Genomic DNA, 22,014 nt, shown 5'->3' on the forward strand with positions numbered 1-22,014 from the left:
TGAGCATCTTTTCATGTGTTTGGTGGTCATTTGAATGTCCTCTTTGGTGAAATGTTTATTCAAGTCCTTGGCCCATTTTATGATTGAATTTTTTTGTCTTTGTTGTTAAGTTGATGAAATTTTATATATATTTGGGTTATTAGAGTCTTTTCAGATATATGGTTTCTGAAGATATTGGCCCAGTTGGTAGCTTATCATTTTACTTTTTTGGTGAAGTGTTTTAATGAATAAAAGTTTTTAATTTTTAGGAAGTCCCATTTATTTATTTTGTCTTTTGCCATTTGTGCTTTGGTTATTATGTTAGGTAACCCATTGTGGAAAGCTGGGCCTGAAAGCATTGCCCCTGCTTGTTCTGCTAAGAATTTTATGGTTAATACATTTTGCACATTTAGTTCCTTAATCCATTTTTAATTTGATTCTGTGTGTGCTGTGAGGCATAATCTTGTTTCATTTTTCTACATATTGAAATCTAAGTTTCCTAGCACTATTTATTGAAGAGACTCTTCTTTCTCCATCTAATGGACTTAGCATCTTTGTCAAAAATCAGTTGAGCATAGATGTGTGAGTTTATTTCTGGACTTTCAGTTCTATTCCATTGGTCTGTGTGTCTATTGTTATACCAGTACCAGGCTGTTTTGATTACTATAGCTGCATAGTATGTTTTAAAATCAGGAAGTGTGAGTCTTCCTATCTCATTAAGAACTAACTCAATTTTGATTCTTTTAATTTTGGATTTGAGATCATAGAATTCAGATTAGGTTGGAATTTACACAGAAGTATTAAGAAAGACTTTAACAGCCTTGTTCTGGACATAGGTAAATTCCAGACAAGTTGCTTTTAGGGACTGGCTGCTGTTTGCTGCAGGATGTGCCCTGCTGAAGTTGTCCTCATCCTGGAATTTTCTGTGAATTTCCTGTGATAGGGAAGGTGCAGTACTGACTGACAGTGGGAAACTGACAGTTTACTATCTTGTTATAAAAAATATTCAGTCTCTTTGAAATGCAAAGGAGCCCTGATGGTGCATTGGTTAAAGTACTTGGCTGCTAACCAAAGGGTCAGTGGTTCGAACCCACCAGCTGCTCTGCAGGAATAAATGTGGCACTCTGTTTCTGTAGAGATTACAGCCTTGGAAACCCTATGGGGCAGTTCTACTCTGTCCCTATATGGTCACTATGAGTCAGAACTGACTCCATGGCAATGGGTTTGGGTTTTCTCTGGTTCTCTTTGAAATCTACCAACTGGCTGTTTTCTCCTCTATAGGATTCTACTTCAGGAGAAAAGAAATTGTCTACTGATGCAGCTGGAAGAAGCTACCCGCTTAAAGTCCTATCTCCAGTCCCAGTTAAAGAGGTTAGTCGCTTTAAAAGAGAAAATAATACTTCACTATTGTGTTATAATGGCGTTTCCATGAACTTTGTAATTCCTTTTCTTTTGGATTTTTTCCTCTTGCAACTTGGAATCTGAGAGGTGATGTAAATGCAGAATGGAAGAATGGAAAACTAACATGTGATTTTTTTTTTTTAAGATGACCTACTAATATATGATTCAACAGCTATGAGCAGAATTGAATTCAGAAGAACCAGTCTGAAGTCACATTTAGCTGAGGATTTTTATAAACTAATACACAGCTTCAGAAGTGTCTCTATGTATATGCATGCATATGTTTTTATTTTGGGATTTTTTTTTAAAGCATACGAGTATTTTAAAAATAAGTGAAGTGGACATTCAATAATAATAGCTCATGTCTTCAAGGACTTGCTGTATTTTGAAGTATGATGTTAAGGGCTTTATAGGTCTTGTTTTCTCAGTTATTCCTAACAGTCCCGTGAGGTAGGAACGGTTATTACCCCAGTCCTGGTGTTCAAGTGGGAGACTCAGAGAGAGTAACTAACTTGACCTAGTATACTCAACTTCCAAATATTTGACCCTGGACTTGCACTCATGATTTTAACCCCTGCTCTATACTGATACTAAGAAGAAACAAAGGAAATATTAATGAAGGTACAGTAACATACTCATAGGGGTTTTAAAAATCATCCAGTTAGTGGGAGCATGAGGCTGGATTTTCTTCCCTCATGGAACAGACTAGAAGCTCTTGATGTGGTCTCCGGGCTGGTTTGCTCAGAGCATGGCCTCTCTCATTTCAGCCTGTCTGCCAGCACCCTGACGGTGTCCTCGGGGAGCAGCCGGGGCTCCCTGGCCTCCAGCCGAGGCTCACTGGCCTCTAGCCGAGGTTCCTTGAGCTCTATCAGCTTCACCGACATCTATGGCCTGCCACAGTATGAGAAACCCGATGCTGACGGCGGCCAGCTTTTGCGCTTCGACCTAATTCCCTTTGACTCTCTGGGACGAGATGCCCCCTTTTCTGATTCCCCTGGCCCCTCCAGCTTCAACAAGCAGAGGCGGTCCCTGGACACACCCCAGTCCCTGGCTTCCCTGTCCTCCCGCTCCTCCCTGTCTTCCCTGTCACCCCCAAGCTCACCTCTGGACACACCCTTCCTTCCGGCCTCGCGGGACTCTCCTTTGGCCCAGATGGTGGATGGTTTTGAAGTGCCAGGCCTGGGCGCATTAGACAGACTGCGGACCCAGGCCTCTGCTCTGGGGGATGAAGAACTGCAGGGAACAATGTCCCTTCAGCCACACCTATTCCCCTGCGATGGGGAAGGATCGCGCGAGCGAGGACCCCAACTGGCTGGTGCTCCTGCAGGTGGAAGTAAGTATCGATGAGGCCTCTGGGCTTTCACAGTCCTGGGAAGAAAGGTTTAAAATTCGAGGAAGAGAATGAGCAATTGCATTGAGGCTGGCTGGCGTTTCCATTACATCGTAAGCTTTAAATTTAGGAAGATCGATGGGATTAGGAAGAGCGCCAACCTGCGCTAGTCTGTGTAGTTTCATTGTGGGGCTTTCCGCCTCTGGAAAGATAATGTCACTTGGCAAAGTAGTCTTCCCCACATATTTGACTAGTTGTCAGAAAGTATTTAATTGTTGAAAATGAGCTAAGACCCACATAATATCTCACCTTCAGAGGAGATATTCAGTAAAGACCAGAGTGGGGTCTGATTGTAGCCAAGCAGAGACCTCTACATCCTTTTCAGCTGGGAGCAGTATTGCCCCCACCCCATGCACACACATACAGAGGACATTAGGCAATGTCTGGAGACATTTTTGGTTGTCACAACCGGGTACAGAGAGGATGCTACTGACATCTTGTGAGTGGAGGCCAGGCATGCTGCTAAATATCCACCATGTGTAGGACAGCCCCTCACAATGAGGAATGATCCAGTCCTAAATGTCAACAGTGCCAACAATGAAAAAACCTGGTAACCTATGTGGAGGAGTTTAATGCAAAGAATCGAAATAAAACTTGACTACAAAACCAGTGTGGTATAGTGGAAACTACTTCAGACTAGCAGTTCAGAGACCTAGGTTCTGTTCCCTGCCCTATCAACTGGCTAGCTGTGTAACCTTGAGCTTGAGGTGGCCCGTCACTCATCCGAGTCTTGGCTTCCCCATCCTTGAACAAGGTGGTTTTTTATGGTCCCTTGTGTTGATCTCCATTCTGTTACCTATGAGTTACATATATGCTATGAGTCCCTATTAACACTTAGATATTTCACCAGAGACCTGTCCTGTTCTGAGGCAGCACTAGGCCTTTCTGGCTCTGTTACTTGGTATCTTCCTCTCTGTGTTGGCAAATGCCTTTCATGTCTTCAGATACACTGGTTTTATCCAGGGACGCTTTGTTCACTGGGTTCTGCCTCATAGGCAAAGGTTCGTTATTCCATGTTTATACCTTTCATTCAAAACAGGACGGGATTGCACATCCGTCATCGCTTAAGTTTATTTTCTCCTTAGTCTTTTTTTCCCCCTTATGCTAACGTTTCTTTAAAGGTTGAGATACGAGAGTATCAAGCTGGCCATCAGAAAATCAAGACGAGGAACAAGGCATGCTTTGGGCCGGGGGGAAGACAGGGTGTGAGAGAGAAGAACTGACTTAATTTTTGATCTTTGATGTCTTGATCTTCCCCTTCCCCCTCTGTGGCAGACTCCATAATGGGCCAAATGGCTTAGATTCGGAAGTATTTTGCTTAAGCTGCGTTTTGATACTGCCACCTGGTGGTGGACTCCTGCATGCCATAGTCAGTTGTCTCCTTTTTACAAACTTGAAGCCACTGACTCAGGTGATGGGTCCTGTTGGGTGTTCCCAGAGGGCTGGGTTGGATAACAACTTCAGGCATGGACACAGGGTGACTTCTTGCTTCCCTTGGTGCTTGCAGGAACACCGGAGCCTACTTTGTAAGGGTCATGGTGCTCATTAAGTCACCCTTTCCCCTTTATCGATGCCAGGGTCATTTAGTTCCCTCTGACTTTTCAGTCTTACCAGGAGCAACACTGTCCCCGTGACCCCAAGGAAGTTCCTATCACATTTGAACCATACCGGTTGCTGCTGAGTCAACTAACTGACTCGTGGCAGCCCCGTGTGCATCAGAGTAGAGCTGTGCTCTGTTGGATTCTCAGTGGCTGCTTGTTTGGAAGTAGATGACCAGGACTTTCTACTGAGGGACCTCTGGGTAAACTCGAACCTCCAACCTTGTGGTGAGCAGCCAAGCACGTTAACCGTGTGCTTCACCCTGGAGAGCTTATCATATTTCAGTAAGAGAAAATTCAAACATTGCCCAAACTTATAAGGCAAGCATACTAAATGATTTTTTCCATTGTGTTGTCAGTCACTGTGAGGGGAAAGAATGTGAGCCAAGTGGGAAAATTGACTTTAACATTTTAATATTTTCATGTTTCTAGTACACTTTGGTCTTCTCTGGACTTTAAAAGTCAAATGTGTCATGATTTTGAAATACTTTTTTACTTTCCTCAACCTGTAAGTATTTGTTAATCGAAACCTGTAAAAGCCTTGGCTTTTCTTGTCTGTGCATTGACATTTTTGTTACAGTTACTCTCTGTTTAAAATTATTGGCTGAAATTCTGCAGTTGTTTTCACTTTGTGCTTTTTTTTTTTTTTAATCTTGTTTCTCATGCGGCACGGCAGAAACATTCACTGTAAGTGACCTTGGAATTACTGTTCACCTTTGTTGGCTAGCCTGTGAATGCATCTTTGTGTAGTGGATAAATTTCTTTCTTGTGGCGGGGGTGTTGCCAAGGAGAACATACCGTATAGCTCTCATATGCTGTAGCTTACCTGTTACTATTATTATTATTGTTACTGTTACTGTTGTTCTTTCTGCATTAACATTCATGATGCCTGCTAAAGTTGTATAAGAACTTTTCTAAAAGCTTTGTTTATTTCCTTTATGTATTTTCTCCCTAGAATTTAATAGCTTTCATTATGTTAACATACCATCTAATGACTTTACCCACAATGTGATTTTCATTGTATCTTCTTCCTTTTTATCAAGCACTGTTGATGGCCTTAGGTCTCAGCGTCACTCTGTCTGTCTGTCACTAATGATGTAAAAAGGTCAGAGATCTTGAAAGCATGTGTTTGCAGGAGCGTCCATCCCTTGCTTCCTTTGCATCACTCCCCAGGGCCAACCTGGCTGTGTTGAAACCGAAGAGTGGAGTCTGGGTGTGCAGTGTGGTTTCTGTGGGTCCCTTTTTGCTCACCCTTTTGCAACAACTGCCAGTGTCCTTGAGTCACCTTCTGCTGCCGAGTACTCTTTGAGCTCGATCACTGAGCCTGGGCCCACTGAGGATTAAGTCCTTAGTCTCCTCTGTCTCTTCATCAACTTTCATTGTGACAATGAGAGAGAAATGGCCTCCGACTTCCACTGGGAGGTGAACTGGAGCTGCTTGTGCTTGTGTCCCATTGTTACTTCCCAAAACAAAGCAAAATCAGCCGCCAGCAAGTCAGCTCCAACTCTTGGTGACCCGTGTACACAGAGCGGAACCAGGCTCCATAGGGTTTGCAGCGGCTGGTGTTTTGGAAGTAGCCCACCAGGCCTTTCTTCCAAGGTGCCTCTGGGTGGACTCGAACCACCGACCTTTTAATTAGCAGTCAAGTACATTAACTGTTTATGCCACCCAGAGACTCCATTATTCCCCAAGAGCCAGTTTCAGGGCCGGGGATCAATTTTTTTTAGCTGGGGATTCGTGTAGCCAATTGGTATGTTCCATTTGCAATTCAGGGCCAGTGGTTTAGGTCCTTTGCATATGGCTGGGTGGAAGAAAAGAGCTGGACTTAGGAGATCTGACCTACAATTAGAGCCCCAGGGCCTCTGGGCAGCCCAGAAGGGCTCCAGCTTCCCGTTCCTGGCTGACCAGTGGAGGAGGTGGTCACCTCTGGGCTTACCACCTGGGGTTGCATTCCTGAAAGGTTAACATTTTGTCTCCAAGTGAAATTGTGAAACCAAATGCCACAGCCCTGTCTTCTTTGTTTGGTGCAGTATTTAACGGTGTTGCTTGTATTCAATCAGGGTGAATGATAATTTGGTTGAAAAGAAGTCTGCTTGTAGGTTTGGCCATTTCCCTCAATTTAGAGATCACAGATGTCAAGACTTTCCAGTTAGAGAGCTTATATAGCTGAAGAAAAGTCCAGAGACACTGGGGGCACGTGTCTTATGACCAGAGGGCATCACGATCACATTTCTGAGCTGAATATTTTGATTCTGTTTTCTAAGCAAGTGCACCTCTATGTAGAACGATTGAGACTACACGTTTAGCACAAGCAGATGATATGCATGTTTTTATTGTTTTTGTTAAAAGGACCGCATTCCTATGAGAGAAGGGGTAGTAACAGTTGATGACATGCTGAAAGAAAAATGCCAATGCTAATTCTTGGCATGTGATTAAAGTAGACGTGAAACTTACATGTAAGGTGCCTGCCAGTGGCCGTGTTGTCACCCCAGGGAGGCCATTCTGGAGGAGAATCTGGCCCTAGACCTGCTGGTAGTGATATTGCAGCCCAGAGCCCCCCAGCCTCTTCCAGAGATCCCCAAGGGAATGCTTTGCAAAGGCCATCCTGGTAGAAATGAGGGCCGTTCGGTTTTGTTAGGACTTACTTGGATCATTCAATTAAAAAAAAAATCTGATTAGAAGCACAGTGTATGTTTATTATATAAAATATGGAAAACACCAAGTACATAAAGAAGAAAATGCCAAATAACCATGTTCCACCCTCTAGAAGGAGCAGCTGCCATTAACCGTTTGGGGACCTGTCTCTCTCTTTCCATTCTGCCAGTCTGTCTTGAAGTACATTGCAAAGGGCTTCCCACCAACATCGAATGTTGTTTGTGCTCATTGAGGAGGTGAAGAGATGTTTATGGTTTCAAGTGTCTTTCCAGAGAATTTAAAGAAGTAGGCAGCCGTTCACTTTTTTTTCTTTTGTTTAGTTTTTCAGTATTTTCCGTATATTTGGAACCATACCCATAGCTGTAATGAGGCATCTCTGAGACAGTCACTTGGTAACCTCTTATGTCCGTCTCTTATTTATAGCAGTGACTCTTCGAGAAGACAGTGCCAAGAGGTTGGAGAGGCGAGCTCGCCGTGTCTCTGCTTGCCTGTCGGATTATTCTCTAGCCAGCGACAGCGGGGTGTTTGAACCTTTAACCAAAAGGTCAGAAGCTGTTCTTACTCGTCCCCTCACCCTGGCCAGACTTATTGCAACGTTACTATTACGTATTGAACCAAAAGGACACATGCTGAAACTTGTACATGTTGAAATTCTGTGTATTGATCTGTGAGCAGAATATTTTACAACTTGTTTCAGCTGTGGTAGATTGGACTGGAGAAACTGGAAAGGCAAACTTTGGGATTCGGGGTGGTGTTTGGAGACTTGGTTCAGCTTCGTAGTTTTAGGAAGATTTCTTTCTCTCTGGCCCTGGTTGGGTACAAGGCCCAATAGAGCTGGAAAGGGAGAATCAATGTACATGAGAGATCTGCTTTTCTAGAAAGGACATTAATTAGAAATGAATTTCCTCCCTCCTTCCCACTTGGGAATGACAAAACAGCTTTTGGGATTTTGTGCTTCATTTTGGCTTGATATTTTTGACGTCAGTTATCTCTTTGGACATCAGTAAGTCTCAGGTACCTTTCAGACATTTCACTCATTGCAAACTTTTGAAAAGTTGTTTGGAACTTTACCCTGAATATCACATGTGATTTAGAAAGGAATGCAGTTACTTTCTAAAAAAAGAAAAAGAAAAGAGTTTGCCAGCAGGTTGCTCAATAAGTCACGGATCCAGGCACCTGTTGTGCCCTTTCAGACACGTAGTGAGTTCATGTCTATGGAAGTTTAGTAAGGCCCTTCTAAGTAAGACAAGAAGATTATTAACATGAGAGCACTGCAGCAAAATCTGCATTAATCATTGCCCCTTGGAATAAACCCCGGTGAATTTCAATTGTGTGTAGGAGCGAAGATGCCGAGGAGGCTGCCTATGGTGAGGCTGGCAGTCATGAAGAGCCCCAGATCCACGTGGGGTTTTTGTGAGTACAGAAAACTCCTTTGCTGTTGGTCTCTAGGGCAATCTGTAGATTGGAGTGATCCCTGCCAGGGTCCATCTTTACATGCCCGGCGATTCACACCTCCACACGCAGGGCGAGATGGGATGGAGTGGGCAATTCTGGGTGCTGCTCCCATCCTCGATACCCCCAGGATCACTGTAGTCAGTCTTTGGTGGTAGCCCAGCTGCTCCAGTGCCATCTTTCAGGTGGACTTGTCACCTCCTGCCGCAGGGGGTTAGGTGGCTGTAGCACCCTGGGTACCAAAAGCCTCCAGAGAAGTCTGACTCTTTAGGGGAAATGATCACACATTTCTGCCAGAAGTTGATTCTACTCATGGCAACACAGATAGTGAGGCCCTTTCCCCCATCCCCAGAGTTAGGTCACCAGGTGATTTGCAACAGGTCACCTTTAGGTTTCTAATTACAGTTTCTGGGAAGGCTGTGACCTGTGATGGCCACATTAGCAAGGCAGAAGGTTCCTGTGCCAACAGTTTTCTTTTGCTCCCTCTTGTAAGTGCAGTCCAAGGTTTTCCCCCTCGACACTGTTTGCATTTGGGACCCGATCATTCTGTATCGGGGCCTGTCCTGTGCACTGCAGAGTGTTGAGCAGTGTCCCTGACTTCTACCCACTAGATGCCAGTAGCACCCCCTTCTCTGTGGGTTTGGCAACCAAAATGTCTCCAGACATTGCCCATGGACCTCTGGAAGGCATAATTAGCGCTGTTAGAGGGCCGCTGCTCTGGTTCATTCAGCAGGATTTGTCCACCATGGGGGATTTGCAGTTGGTGAACTAGCGTGTTCTTTCCTAGGCACGATAGCGGCAGTGAATGTCTCCTCGTGAATGTATTGCAGCTGAAGAACTTTGCTGGGCTGGGTGTGAAGGAAGACTGCAAGATGTAAGTTCAGGGCTAGGTGGGGGCTGGGATGGGTTCTTCAAAGAATGGGGGGCGTGCACAGCTGACGGTGTTCTATCTCAGGCTCTTGTTAGACAATGCAGCCCGCTGGCCTGTTCTGCTTGTCAATTTTGCAAAAGAAAAGACAGTTTTGGAACCTGAATTTGTAATAAAACACCAGGGAAGATCCATTTGCAATGTCAAGTTTTGTCATTTTGAAAAGAGTCTAGTGTGTATTTCAGGCAGACCCAGGCTAGTTCTGTGCAATGGGATGGGACTCTAGGAATGCCCCGTTGGCGACATCTGGGCTTACAGTGCCCTTCCTGGTCCCAGGGCTGCGTTGGTGCTGATGCAGCCATGCCTCTCCGAGTTCCAGTGATAATGTGTGTGAAAAGACCTCTGGCTGACTCAGCAATAAAAAGACAAATCACCCACTCAAAAAAACAGGCAAAGGACTTGAATAGACATTTCACCAAAGAAGATGTACAGATGACCAGAAAGCACACAAAAAGCTGCTCAACGTCATTAGCTATTAGGAAAATGCAAATCAGAGCCACCATGAGCTACCACTTCCCACCCACTAAGATTGCTAAGATCAGAAAATAACAAGTGTTGGTCAGTATGTGGAGAAATTGGAACCTTCATCCATTCCCGGGGGGAATGTAAAATGATGCAGTCACTATGGAAAACAGTATGGCAGTTCCTCAAAAGGTAAAACATAGAATTTCCATATGACTCAAGCATTTCCACTCCTGGGTCTGTATCCAAAAGACTTGAGAGCAGAGACTCAAACAGATAGATACTTATACACCAGTGTCCAGTGCAGCAGCATTCACAATAGCCAAAAAGTACAAATAACCTAAGTGTCCACCAGCAGATGAACAGATAAATAAAATGTGCATAGTGCCTAAGGCACTGACTGCTAACCAGAAGGCTGGCGGTTCAAACCCACCAGCCACTACTCAGAAGGAAGACTGGGCAATCTACTTCTGTAGTGATACTGCCTCAGAAACCCAAGAAGGGGTTACTATGAGTCGGATTAGATTTGATGGCAGGGAGTTTTTCTTTTTTAATATACGTACAATGGATTATTATTCAACCATAAAGATACATGAAATTCTAATAAGTGCTGCAACATAGAGGACCCTTGAAAACATTATGCGAAGTGAAAGAAGTCAGACACAGAGATCACATATTATATGATTCCACGTATATGAAATATCTAGAGTAGGCAGTTGCATGGAGACAGAAGGGGGGCAGTGGTGAGTGAGATTCTGTTTGAGGAGAGGAGAACGTTTGGAAATGAACAGTGGTGATGGTTGCCCAAGATGGTGAATGTAAATAATGACACTGAATCATATGCATGAAACTGGTTAAAATGGCCAATTTTATGTTATATATATTTCACCATACACACGAAGGCCTCTGGTCAGAGTTAGGATGTCCTTGTCTGAGGGAAGGAGAAAGAGATACTCAGTGACTGGTTGGGAGGTACCTGATTACTTTGACCTTATTGGGAGCACTAACTCTGAGCTCCGTGGCTCGGGATGGGGACCTAATGGAGGGTCTGTTGACATGAGTGAGTGACCACCCCTGTAATGCTCAGCTGAAGTCCAAGGGTAGACCTCCCCTTCCAAGAGTCTCCTTTATAACCTTGAGTTCTAAAGGCCTAGGAAGCAACCTGGTTTCAAGTGGCTGAGAATCTGCCCTGGAAATTTTGCTGACTCTTACTTAGGATGTCCCGTCACAGTCCTCATGATTGAGCGAGCTCTTCCCATGGGGGTGGAAATGACAGGACACACAGTGCAGTTGGTGCCTTCGTCAGGTGAAATGAGCTAAGAGGGGAGGCAGGTGGACTCAACTTGCCACACACACAAGAGTGCAAAGCCTGAAGAGAGAGCCAAGGGGGCCACAGAAAGATCAGAACAAATGGTTTCCTCCAAAGACAGTGAAAAGCAGAACCTCTGTTTGAAGCTGTCAAAATTCCTAGTTACTGACATGTACATTGCCTTTCTTCTGGTGACTGCATTCGCCCTAATCTCCACAGTCCCATCTGTCTCTTTGGACCTTCTCTTAGTTGAGAAAAGACCTTTTTCTAAAAGACTTTGAAATTCGATCTGTGGGCATCCAAAGAGGGAAATATGGCTTGTGCATTTTGTCGGTCAGATCTGTCGAAAGCATTACCTGCTGTCCCGTCCGTCTCATTCCAGACACATCCGCGTCTACTTGCCTCCACTCGACTCTGGCACGCCCAACACCTACTGCTCTAAGGCTCTAGAATTCCAGGCTCCGTTGGTGTTTAATGAAGTTTTCAGAATCCCTGTGCATTCAAGCATGTTGACAGTGAAGTCCCTTCAATTATATGTCTGTTCCGTGAATCATCAGCTGCAGGAAGAGCTCTTGGTATGGCTCGCCCTCCCTTCTTTGTCTTCGGGTTGGTCTTGTGTTTCTGGCTTGCTTGCTTTCGCTCTTCCGCCTTCGTGTCCTTGTCTTTCCGTTCTTTCTTCCTCTCTCTTCGTGGTTTCTCCTCCCTTCCTTCCTTCCTTTTTTCCTCCCTCTTCCTCCTTTCATTCTTTCCATGTCTCTCTCTTCCTTCCCTTCCTGCCCTTCCCCTTATCTCCCTCCCTCCTTTCCTCTCCTTTCTCCTTCTTTTTCCTCCCTCTCTCCCTCCCTTTTCCCTCTCTTTCTTCCTTTTTCCTTTGGGGGTTGCTTAGAAATTATAATGATGTTAAGTGATCTCTGTCTGGGAATATGGAAATGGATGATAATATCATTTGTCTAGTCTTTAGTGTTTTGTACTTTCAATATATGATCTCAATTCATTCTGCAACCCTCCCTTGTGAGATGAAAACTGAATTTTATTTTCAGTTGAAGGAACTAAGTGCAGTTGACAGATTTAGCAAATGAAAGTATTAGACACCCAATTCAATTTGCATTTCAAATAAACAATAGATAATTTTTCTATCTAAGTGTGTATTTCATGTAATATTTGGGATATACTTACACAAAAATATTTTTAATTCATTGTTTATTTGAAACTCAGATTTAACTGAATGCCCTGTATTTTCTCTGGCAACCATAGAACTCAGACACCAAAGGATTCAGCAGTTTGTCATCAGGCCCACACAGCCATTCAATGCCAGGCCAGGATTCAGAAGCCAGGGGCGTTTCTTTCCAAAGCCGGAATGTCATTCCTTTCATCATGCCACCTCAGCAGCAGAATGAGGAAGTACAGGGCAGAGTTTAGCCAGTCCTCTCTTATTTCAAGCATTCTGGAGCGAATCAGTGGTTCACCACGTGGCAGAGTGCCAACCCAGGCCCAGCACCCCTGGTTCCCTGGTCCCTGTTCAGCACAGAGCTCTTCCTGATTGAGCTGAACAGGAACAAGCACCCAGAACTCCCCCGGTTACCCCCTCCTCGGCTGCTTTCCTTTGACCCTCTCCTTCCCTTTTAAAGGAGTTAGGGATTTTAGCTCTTTCTTGGTTAAGAGTGAAAGGTGACCTTGATATTTGAAAAGACTTCAGTGTTGAGGTGAACTCGTTCTTTGCCTACTCTGACTTCCTTACACATCTTTGCAGGGCATTGCGCAGATTAACTTGGCCGACTATGAGAGTTCCAGTGAAATGCAGCTGCGCTGGTATTCCGTCCAGGTCTTCACCAGCTCTGAGCCACAGAGTACCAGGGAGAGTGAGCGTGGGGAAGAATGCATAGCACAGGAGCCTTCACACTCCGACTTTGGGAAAACGGTATATTTCTCTGCTTTCGGGAGCCTGTCACTGCTGCTTTCCCAGCTTGGAGACAGACAGTCCCTAGGGGAAGTGATTTCTATGAAGCATCTATTCAGACTGAAAGTCTTAGGATGTAGTAGAGATGAAGTAGAGCTTCCAGGAAAATCATAAAAATGGAACACGTAGTCAATCCTTATTATTTGTGGATTCTGTATTTGCAAATTTGCCTACTCTCCAAAATTTACTTGTAACCCCAAAATCAATACTGGTGGCATTTTTACAGCCATTTGGGAATAATACTGAGAGTGGCAAGAAATTTGAGTCACCCGATGTGCATGCTCCCAGCTGAGGTCGAAAAGGCAACACTCTACCTTCTTGTTTCAGCTCTCACATGGTCAAAAGGGTCCTTTTCACAGTCTGTTTAGTGCCATTTTTTTTTTTTTTTTGCATTTTTGTTTTGTTCTGTTTTTGCTGTTGGTTGGTGATTTCACTGCTTAAATGGTGCCCGAGCAGAGTACAGAAGTGCAGTCTAGTGTTCCTATGAGCCGGAAGTTTGTGATGTGCCTTACAGAGAAGATGCTTGTGTTAGATAAGCTTCATTCAGGTGCGAGTTACGGTGCTGTTGGCTGTGAGTCCAATGTTAATGAATCAGCAATACACACTAAGTAAGATGCCTTTAAACAGAAACATTTGAAAAGCAAGGTTAGGTATTGATTGGTTGACAAAGATGTTATAACCAAAGGCTCACTAGAACCTCAACCTGTATCTTCCGTAGGAACAAGCATTCAGTATTCACTCACTCAGTGTTTACAGCAACTTTCTAGAACGTACAGTGAATAATGAGACTCGACTGTATCATGTATATGGCAATTTCATGATAATTTTTTCAATAATTTATTTTGTTGTTGAAAATAGACGCAGCAGAACAAACACCAGTTCAACAATGTCTACGTGTATAGTTCCGTGACATTGATGATATTCTTCATCATGATGATGTTTTTTATTTTTTCCTGGAAAGACTTTATTGTATTACTTGGAAAGGGAGCTAACAGCCAGCAGGGATGGGGATGCTCTCAGTCCTTCTGGGGAGCTGCCTCCTCACGGCAGCCAGGACACTACTCAGTTCTTCTTTGCTCCCTCTTGGTGTGGATGTGTGTCCCCATTCTTTCCTTGATGAGCTTGGGGCCCCGCTGGTCGCTTGTCCTTGGAGATCTCAAGCAGCTCCATGGTGCACCCCTCACATGGTGTGCTTGGGAACACACCTGCAGTGTTGCCTGGGGCTCAGCTTGCCCATGTTCTTGGTCACCTTGTGGTCCTTTTGAGGCCCATGGCCGTGAGGTAGCACACAGCCACAGCGGCTGTGCTAAAAGGCCGAGCTTATGTTGTGCTGGTGACAGTGCTTACCGTGTCACATTGGCTGCGGTCAGCTCAGCCACAGGTCGGTTCTCACCATGCCCGCTTTCTCAGCAGGATGCTGTGACTGTGCTTCTGGCGAGAACCACAGCCCAGCTGCAGGCCGTGGAGAGGGAGTTGGCGGAGGAGAGGGTGAAGCTGGAGTGCACTGAGGAGGAGATCCTCCAAGTGGAGCGGCGGGAAGGCCACGCAGAGGCTGCCCCCGACAGGTAGATGCGAGTGGTGTCTCCTCACCGCAGTGCTCATCCTCCTCCAGGCAAAGCATCGTGGACGCCGCTTCAGCAGAAAGCTTTCCACAATGGGCCTGTGGAAACCCTTCTCAGGGCAGCACAGCCTGCTTTCTTGGGGATGGTTTGGAAGGCATGTTAGTCAGACTTGGCTCTGCCCCAGGAGCTGTGTCTTTGGGAGCAAGTTGCATCTCTGGTCCAGGCCTGTGGTGAATGGGCTGGTCTCTGCTTCAGTACCGTTGCCCCGCTCACGAATGTAGTACTGCTCGGGCTGAGGGCAGTACCTTGAACACCATCCCCAACTCTCCCTCTCTGCTTTCTACCTGTGTGTGTGTGTGTGTGTGTGTGTGTGTTACAGAATCTCTCATAAAGATACCGCTCTGCCAGGCTTGAGTAAAATATAATCCCTTTATGTTTTTTTTCTTTAAACAGCTTTATTGAGATATAATTCACGTATTATACAGTTCACCCATTTAAAGTAAACAGTTAGTCATTTTTAGTGTATGCAGAGTTGAGTGGCTATCACCATGGCCAATTTTAAGACATGTTCATCACCCCAGAAAGAAACCCTGTACCCATTAGTGGTCACTCCTTATTTCACCCCAGCCATAAACCAAAGTCAGACCTGACTCATAGCGACCCCTTCTTGGGTTTCCAAGGTGGTATCAATACAGAAGTAGAATGCCCAACCTTCCTTCCGAGGAGTGGCTGGTGAGTTTGAACCGCCTGTCTTCTGGTTAGCAGTCAAATGCCATAGGTACTATGCCACCAGAGCTCCCACCCCCCAGCCATGTTGTTGTTGTTATGTGCCGTCGAGTCGGCCCCGACTCATAGCGACCACTCCTTGGGTTTCTGAGGCAGTATCAATACAGAAGTAGGATTGCCCACCTTCCTTCCGAGGAGTGGCTGGTGGATTTGAACCGCCAGCCTTCTGGTTAGCAGGCAAGTGTCTTAGCCACTATGCTACCAGAGCTCCTCCCCCCAGCCATAGGCAACCACTAATCTACTTTGTGTCTCTATGAAATTGCCTATTCTGGCCATGTCATATAAATGGCATCATACACTGTCCCTTAAAGTTTTCCCAGAAGCAGACCTGTGTGAAATAGGTGATGGATTCCGACGAACAAGCGCCTCTAGGGAACTAGTTTCTGTATGATTGTCTCTGTGGGCACTTCCACATTGCTGTCCTTCCACGTTTTTCCAAAGCATCTTGCTTTTTCCTGGCATCTTTCCCTAAATTTATGTTATATAGATATAGGAGTTTTGGTGAGAAACGGCATAGTAGAGGGGGAGGGTAGTGAGGGTGAGGATGACCGGAAGCTGGAAGGGCTTGGGTGGGGCAGATCACTAAGATTCTGGCATCTTCAGCGGCTCCAGTTGGGTGATCAAGACAGCCAGCCCCTCTTAGTGAAAGACTTGGTAAAATTGTCTTCCCTAGAAAACATGAAAACCCTTTGACTTTATGAGAAAAGCAGTGTCTTCAGTCATTAGAAGCAAGTTAGTCTTGTTGTATGTACCTCTGCTACTCTCTCTGAAAGCAGCAATGAAATGAAGTCCTTTTGATGAACATTTTCTGAGTTTTTGTTTTGTGTTGTTTGTACTGTCCCACCTTTAGGAGTTGGCAAGCTGACTCGGTCGATAGTGGGTGCAGCAACTGCACCCAGAATAGTCCCCTGTACCCAGAGCCCTGTTGTGTTGGTGTCAAATCCATCCATGGCCACACGTTTGCTGGCCAGACAGATCCTTACATCCCCGAGCAACTTCAGCCCCCACCTCTTAAGGTAAGTAGAAAACGTCAAGGCTGTTTATTTAGGCTCCTGACATTTTGCAATATAGCCCTTGGCCATGCCCTGAAAGGAGAGTAGGGGTGTGTCCTCAAAGCCTTCATTGTGAAACATTAGGGAATTGGTGAATAAGATGAACTAAAAGGAAACGGATACACACATACACAGGAGTCGAACAGTGTAGCTTGTCTAAGACACACCCAGTAACATGGTTCTGGATGAGCCATAGCGTGAAATGGACAGTGCCCTTGGATTAGGGAGAGGTAGCTAAGATGGTATTTTACTGAGCACAGAGGAAGGGCAGGGAGTGTCCTGATATTTGTAAAGTGCTTATAGCTAGCATAGCCAATACCATGGAAATGGTTAGTGGCTTAAAAATCAATTAAAAGGAAAACCCGAATCCACTGCCATTAAGTAGATTCCAACTCACAGCAATCCTATAGGACAGAGGAGAACTGCCCCATAGGGTTTCCAAGTTTGTAAATCTTCGAGGAAGCGGACTGCTACATCTTTCTTTGGCGGAGTGGCTGGTAGGTTTGAACCGCCAACCTTCTGATTAGCAGCTGAGTGCTTTAACAACTGAACCACCAGAACACCTTATTAGAAGGAAAGGAGGACTAAAAAAGGTGAATTTTTATTCCTTCATTTGCCATTGTATGATGATCCATCGCCATCTTCAGGAACAAATAAGGCTCAAATATTTCATGGGTCCCAGTGTTTGTGGATGCATAGAGTTACCTTTTCTTTTCCCTCCTTTGTGATGTTAAGAACAGTGAAATATCCTTTTCCCCTTCTCTTCATTGCATCTTAGTTGTGGTCATCACCATATCTTCAGTGAAGAAGTCTTTTCGTGTTCCCAGTGACAAATGTCTAAGGAACCCAGTGAGGTTGGAAGACACTGTATCAATCAAGCTGTATTGAAACTTTGTTTCTTAAACTGCTCAGCTCCTAAAAACAGTTTATAGTCATGCCCCCTGCTCTCACCCTGAAACATAAAAGCCACACCTTTGGCAGCTTCCCAGGCTGCATATCAGATCATGAGTAATTGTTTTGGGCCAGGCTGCCCATAATTGCCCTCATTCTACTTTCTAAGAACTTTAAAAGCATTGGCCCAAATCAGGGTAAGTGGCCATGGGAGGCTAATTTGATATGCCCTCCACCCCCAACTTTGAATTTCTAAAAATTTCACACCTGTGGAAAAGTTGTTAAGAGTACCACATCTAATACCCACATACACTGCACATGTTGTTGTTGTTGTTATTGTTGTTAGGTGCTCTTGAGTTGATTCCAACTCATAGCGATCCTATAGGATAGTGTGGAACTGCCCCATAGGGTTTCCTAGGCTATGATCTTTTTTTGTGTCTGTGTGTGTGATTTGGGTGAAAATATACAGAGCAAATTCACATTCCATACACCTGGGCTATAATCTTTATGGGAGCAGGTCACCAGGTCTTTTCTCCCATAGAGTAGCTAGTGGATTCAAACTGCTCACCTTTCTGTTAGCAGGTGAGTGCTTAACCAGTGCGTCACCAGGGCTCCTTACACTTCACCTGGAGTCCCCAGTTGTTGATTCTTCTCCACATCTGCCTTCTCTCTATGTGAATGTGCTAGGCCTTTAAGATGCAACAATGAACAAAACAAATGGAAACACCTGTCCTTAAGGGGGAGAAAGATAATAGCCAAGTTTGTTAGTAAAATGTAAGTGTTTTAGATAGCCAAACTGCCTGATGGAATATAAGATCATAGGTAAGTAGGGTTTATACAGTTTTAGAAAGAGTGGTCTTGGAAGGCCTCATCAAGAAGGTGAGTTTGGAGTGATGAAAGGAAGTAGGGAGCCTGGTGTGGGTCTGGGGAAGAGCATATGGAAGTAGGGAACAGCCATTGCCCACTTGCTGAGACAGGAGAGTCCTGGTGTGGTGAGAAAACAGCAAGGAGGCCGTGTAGCAGGAGGGGAATGAACAGCGAAGGCTCTGGAGCTAAAGGCAAAGAGAATGAAAGGACCATATCACAAAGGGCACCTTGCAGACTCTGACTTCTTCTCTGACACCAATGAGAAGCTGATTCTGAGCCTAGGGGTGGCATGTTTTGATTATGGTTTTAACTGGATCTTCCTGGTGACTGTGTTGAGAACAGATTGAAGGGGGAGGTCTGTATAGAATGAGGGAGACCAGTGAGAAGGCTTTTGCAGTGGAGACGATGGTGACATCCAGGGGTGAAAAGGTCAAAATCCACCTAATTTTGAACGTAGTCAACAGACTTTACTTTCAGACGAGCAGTGGGGTGTGAGACAAAGAGCTGAGTCCAGGATGACACTAAGATTGTTGACAGGAACAAATGGAAAGTGGAGATGCCTATCAAGGAGGAAGTGTGGGTAAAATATCAGAAACTCCATTTTGGACGTGTCAAATGTGAGATGCCTCTTAGATGTCCAATTGCAAATGGCAAGGAGACAGTTGTTTGGTGATCGTATTAGTTTCCCAGGTCTGCCACGACAAGGTACCGCCAACTGGGTAGCTTATAAGAGCAAAACTTTAGTTCTAGAGGCTAAAAGTATGAAATCAGGATGTTGGCCAGGTTGGTTCCTTCTGAGGACTCTGAAGGAGAATCTGTTCCATACCTATCTCTTAGCTTCTGGTGACAGCCAGCAATCCTAGGCGTTCCTTGGGTTCATACCAGTCACTGCCCTCATCGACACATAGCCGTCTTCCTTCTGTGTCTCTCCCTCTTTTTATAAAGATACCACTCATACTGGATTAGGACCCACCCCACTCCAGTATGACTTCATGTTAACAGATAACATCTTATTTCCAAACAAGATTACGCTCACAGGTACCGGGCATTAGGACTTTAGAACTTTTTGGATGGACGTACTTCAATCCATAACAGTGACTAAGCTAATTTTATGGCTTGTCTTATAGGAAAGTTAATGATAATAAATGAACTAATCTCTAGGTTGATAAGGAAACCAACACAGAAGATCTCTTCCCAGAAGAAGTTGCAAGTCTTCCAAAAGAGAGGGCCAGCCGCAGGGCCCGTGGGTCTCCTTTTGTGAGGAGTAGCACTATCGTCCGTTCACAGACGTTCTCACCTGGAGCACGAAGCCAGTATGTTTGCAGAGTAAGTTGGAATTTCTTTGCTATCTGTGTGGAATGCTTCCCACCCCACCCCACCTTTTTTTTTCCTAACTATGCTGAATGATTATTATCACCAGTAATACCAATCAGTGACCACCACCATGGATTTGAAATAGGTGATGTGGTGTCACCTCCTTTCCCCCTGTTCATCTACCTGTTTAGCTCTGGTTGTCTGCAGGAGTATAATACATTTCTCCTTAGGTTTTTAGTGTTGTATATGCTCCAATGCATGGTCAGGAAGCATTTTTATATCAGACTAAGGAGTAGCAAGTTGAAACAGGGCATATTTTGAATTGGGTTGAGGCCAGGGAAGTTAGATCACTTTATGTGATTAAAGTTGTAGAGTGGAGCTATAGCAGTAGTAACCAGGGTGGAGGGTAGCCTTAAAGACTCAAGACATTGGGGTGATGGGCTTTGGATTCACTCACATGTCAGTTCACACCCCTCAGGCGATGGTGGGAGATGCTTGGTAGTCCTCAACCTTGGCTGTACCTTGCAGTCAAATCATGTTGAGGGGCTTCAAAAAGTACTGATGTCCAGGTACCATCCCCAGATATTTGTGATTGGTAATAGGTGGTCAAGTATCAGAATGTATCAGAATATTTGGAAGCTCTCAGATGATTCTTGTGTGTTGGCAGGGTTGAAAACCCTGCAGTGGGTGAGAGGGCGATCCATCCAACCTGTGTAGTCACTGAAGACAGGACAGCATGCTGGAGGTTGGCAGACAGTGATAGTGTGGCAAAGACAGCACAGACTTGGAAAGAGAAGAGGTTTTTGGTGGCCTGGAGGGGGTCGTTTAGATGGAAGAGAACTTTGGCCCTTCATGTTCTATTGAATTCAGGTTGTTAGTGAAGGCACCAGCCCCTGAAGAGGGTTGGTAAGGACCTGGCTCCATCGGGGCCAAGCTCAGTCATATAAGACCCTCATATCCTTGAAGGAGACATTGGTAGTTATGGTTTAAAAGTCCCCAAGACCATCCTGAGGTTCAATAATTCACTCAAAGGATTCACGGAACTCAGAAAAGCCATTATACTCGTGACTCCAGTTCATTACAACAAAAGGATACAGATTAAAATCAGTAACAGGAAGAGGCATGTAGGGCAGGGTCCAAGAGACACCTGGCGCCAACTTCCAGGTGTCTTCTCCCAGTAGAATCTGCGAACAGCTCTTGTTTTTCTCAGCAGTGATGTGTGATAACATGCCCAGAGTATTGCCAACTGGGGAAGCTCCTCTGATCCTTGGTGCCCGGGGTTTTTATTGGGGGTGAGTCATGGAGGCATGGCTGACCGCTATAGGCCTGACCTTATAGTCTCTAGCCCCTCCAGAGGACAAGCTGATACTACATAGCCCAACACTCCCTGCCATAAATCCCATTGTTGGTATAGACTATCTGGTATGACTCAAAAGCCTCACTATGAATTCCATTTTTGGCATAGACTATCTGGCATGGCCTGAGGCCCCAGATAAATGAAGATGTTCTTATCAGGCAGGGCATTCCAAAGGCTTAAGCTTACTTCTTAGGAGCTGGGCAAGGGCCAAACCCTTTTTGGGGGCAAGATTGATCCTTTACTGCATTGGAGTGAACATCAGAAGAGTTTGGTTGGCCAAAATTGCTACTTAGCCATGTTTGGGAGACCTATTGCTAGTCTCCTTACAGAATTGACCTCTTCCTGATTGTGGCTCCTGGGACACACTTGGTCCAGGAAACACCAGATCAGGTCTGGGTCTTCTACTCAGGGCTGGATTAAGGCATGTGAAGGCCCTGTTGTTGTAGTTGTTATTTGCTGTCGAGTCAGCCCCGACTCATAGCGACCCCTTCTTGGGTTTCCGAGGAAGTGTCACTACGGAAGTAGGATTGCCCAACCTTCCTTCCGAGGAGTGGCTGGTGGATTTGAATCGCCAGCCTTCTGGTTAGCAGTCAAGTGCCTTGGGCACTATGCTACCAGAGCTCTTGTGAAGGCCCTAAGCACTGATAGTCTGTGGTGCCCTCTCCTCTGCTTACTCACACATTCAAGTGAGTATGTGTATTTATTTATGTGTGTATGAGTGCATCTCAGCTATCTATGATGTAACTTTTTAAATGTGACTATAATATCAAAGAAAACAAAAATCCTTACAACTGGACCAATAAGCAACATCATGATAAATGGAGAAAAGATTGAAGTTGTCAAGGATTTCATTTTACTTGGATCCACAGTCAATGGTCATGGAAGCCGCAGTCAGGATATCAAACAAGGTATTACACTGGGCAAATCTACTGCAAAAAGACCTCCTTAAAGTGTTAAAGGACAAGGATGTCATTTTGAAGACGAAGTGTGCCTAACTCAGGCCATGGTATTTCCAATAGCCTCATATGCATATAAAAGCAAGACAATGAATAAG

General features: G+C 44.9%; 1 protein-coding gene across 1 annotated transcript in view; it reads left to right on the plus strand.

Moving 5' to 3' along the window:
* Positions 1-22,014, plus strand: part of WWC3 (WWC family member 3) — a 108,696-nt gene that overhangs the window by 75,227 nt on the left and 11,455 nt on the right. Inside the window, exons 9-18 of the mRNA XM_007951976.2 lie at positions 1,261-1,350; positions 2,148-2,713; positions 7,447-7,567; positions 8,362-8,436; positions 9,263-9,349; positions 11,557-11,749; positions 12,925-13,092; positions 14,545-14,696; positions 16,330-16,495; positions 19,451-19,615. Of these exons, the coding sequence (XP_007950167.1) occupies positions 1,261-1,350; positions 2,148-2,713; positions 7,447-7,567; positions 8,362-8,436; positions 9,263-9,349; positions 11,557-11,749; positions 12,925-13,092; positions 14,545-14,696; positions 16,330-16,495; positions 19,451-19,615 (1,783 nt within the window). The remainder of the gene's footprint in view (positions 1-1,260; positions 1,351-2,147; positions 2,714-7,446; positions 7,568-8,361; positions 8,437-9,262; positions 9,350-11,556; positions 11,750-12,924; positions 13,093-14,544; positions 14,697-16,329; positions 16,496-19,450; positions 19,616-22,014) is intronic.

The sequence above is a fragment of the Orycteropus afer genome, unplaced genomic scaffold, assembly GCF_000298275.1.
Source record: "Orycteropus afer afer isolate SDZICR_OR568_19922 unplaced genomic scaffold, OryAfe1.0 scaffold00323, whole genome shotgun sequence".
NCBI lineage: Eukaryota > Metazoa > Chordata > Mammalia > Tubulidentata > Orycteropodidae > Orycteropus > Orycteropus afer.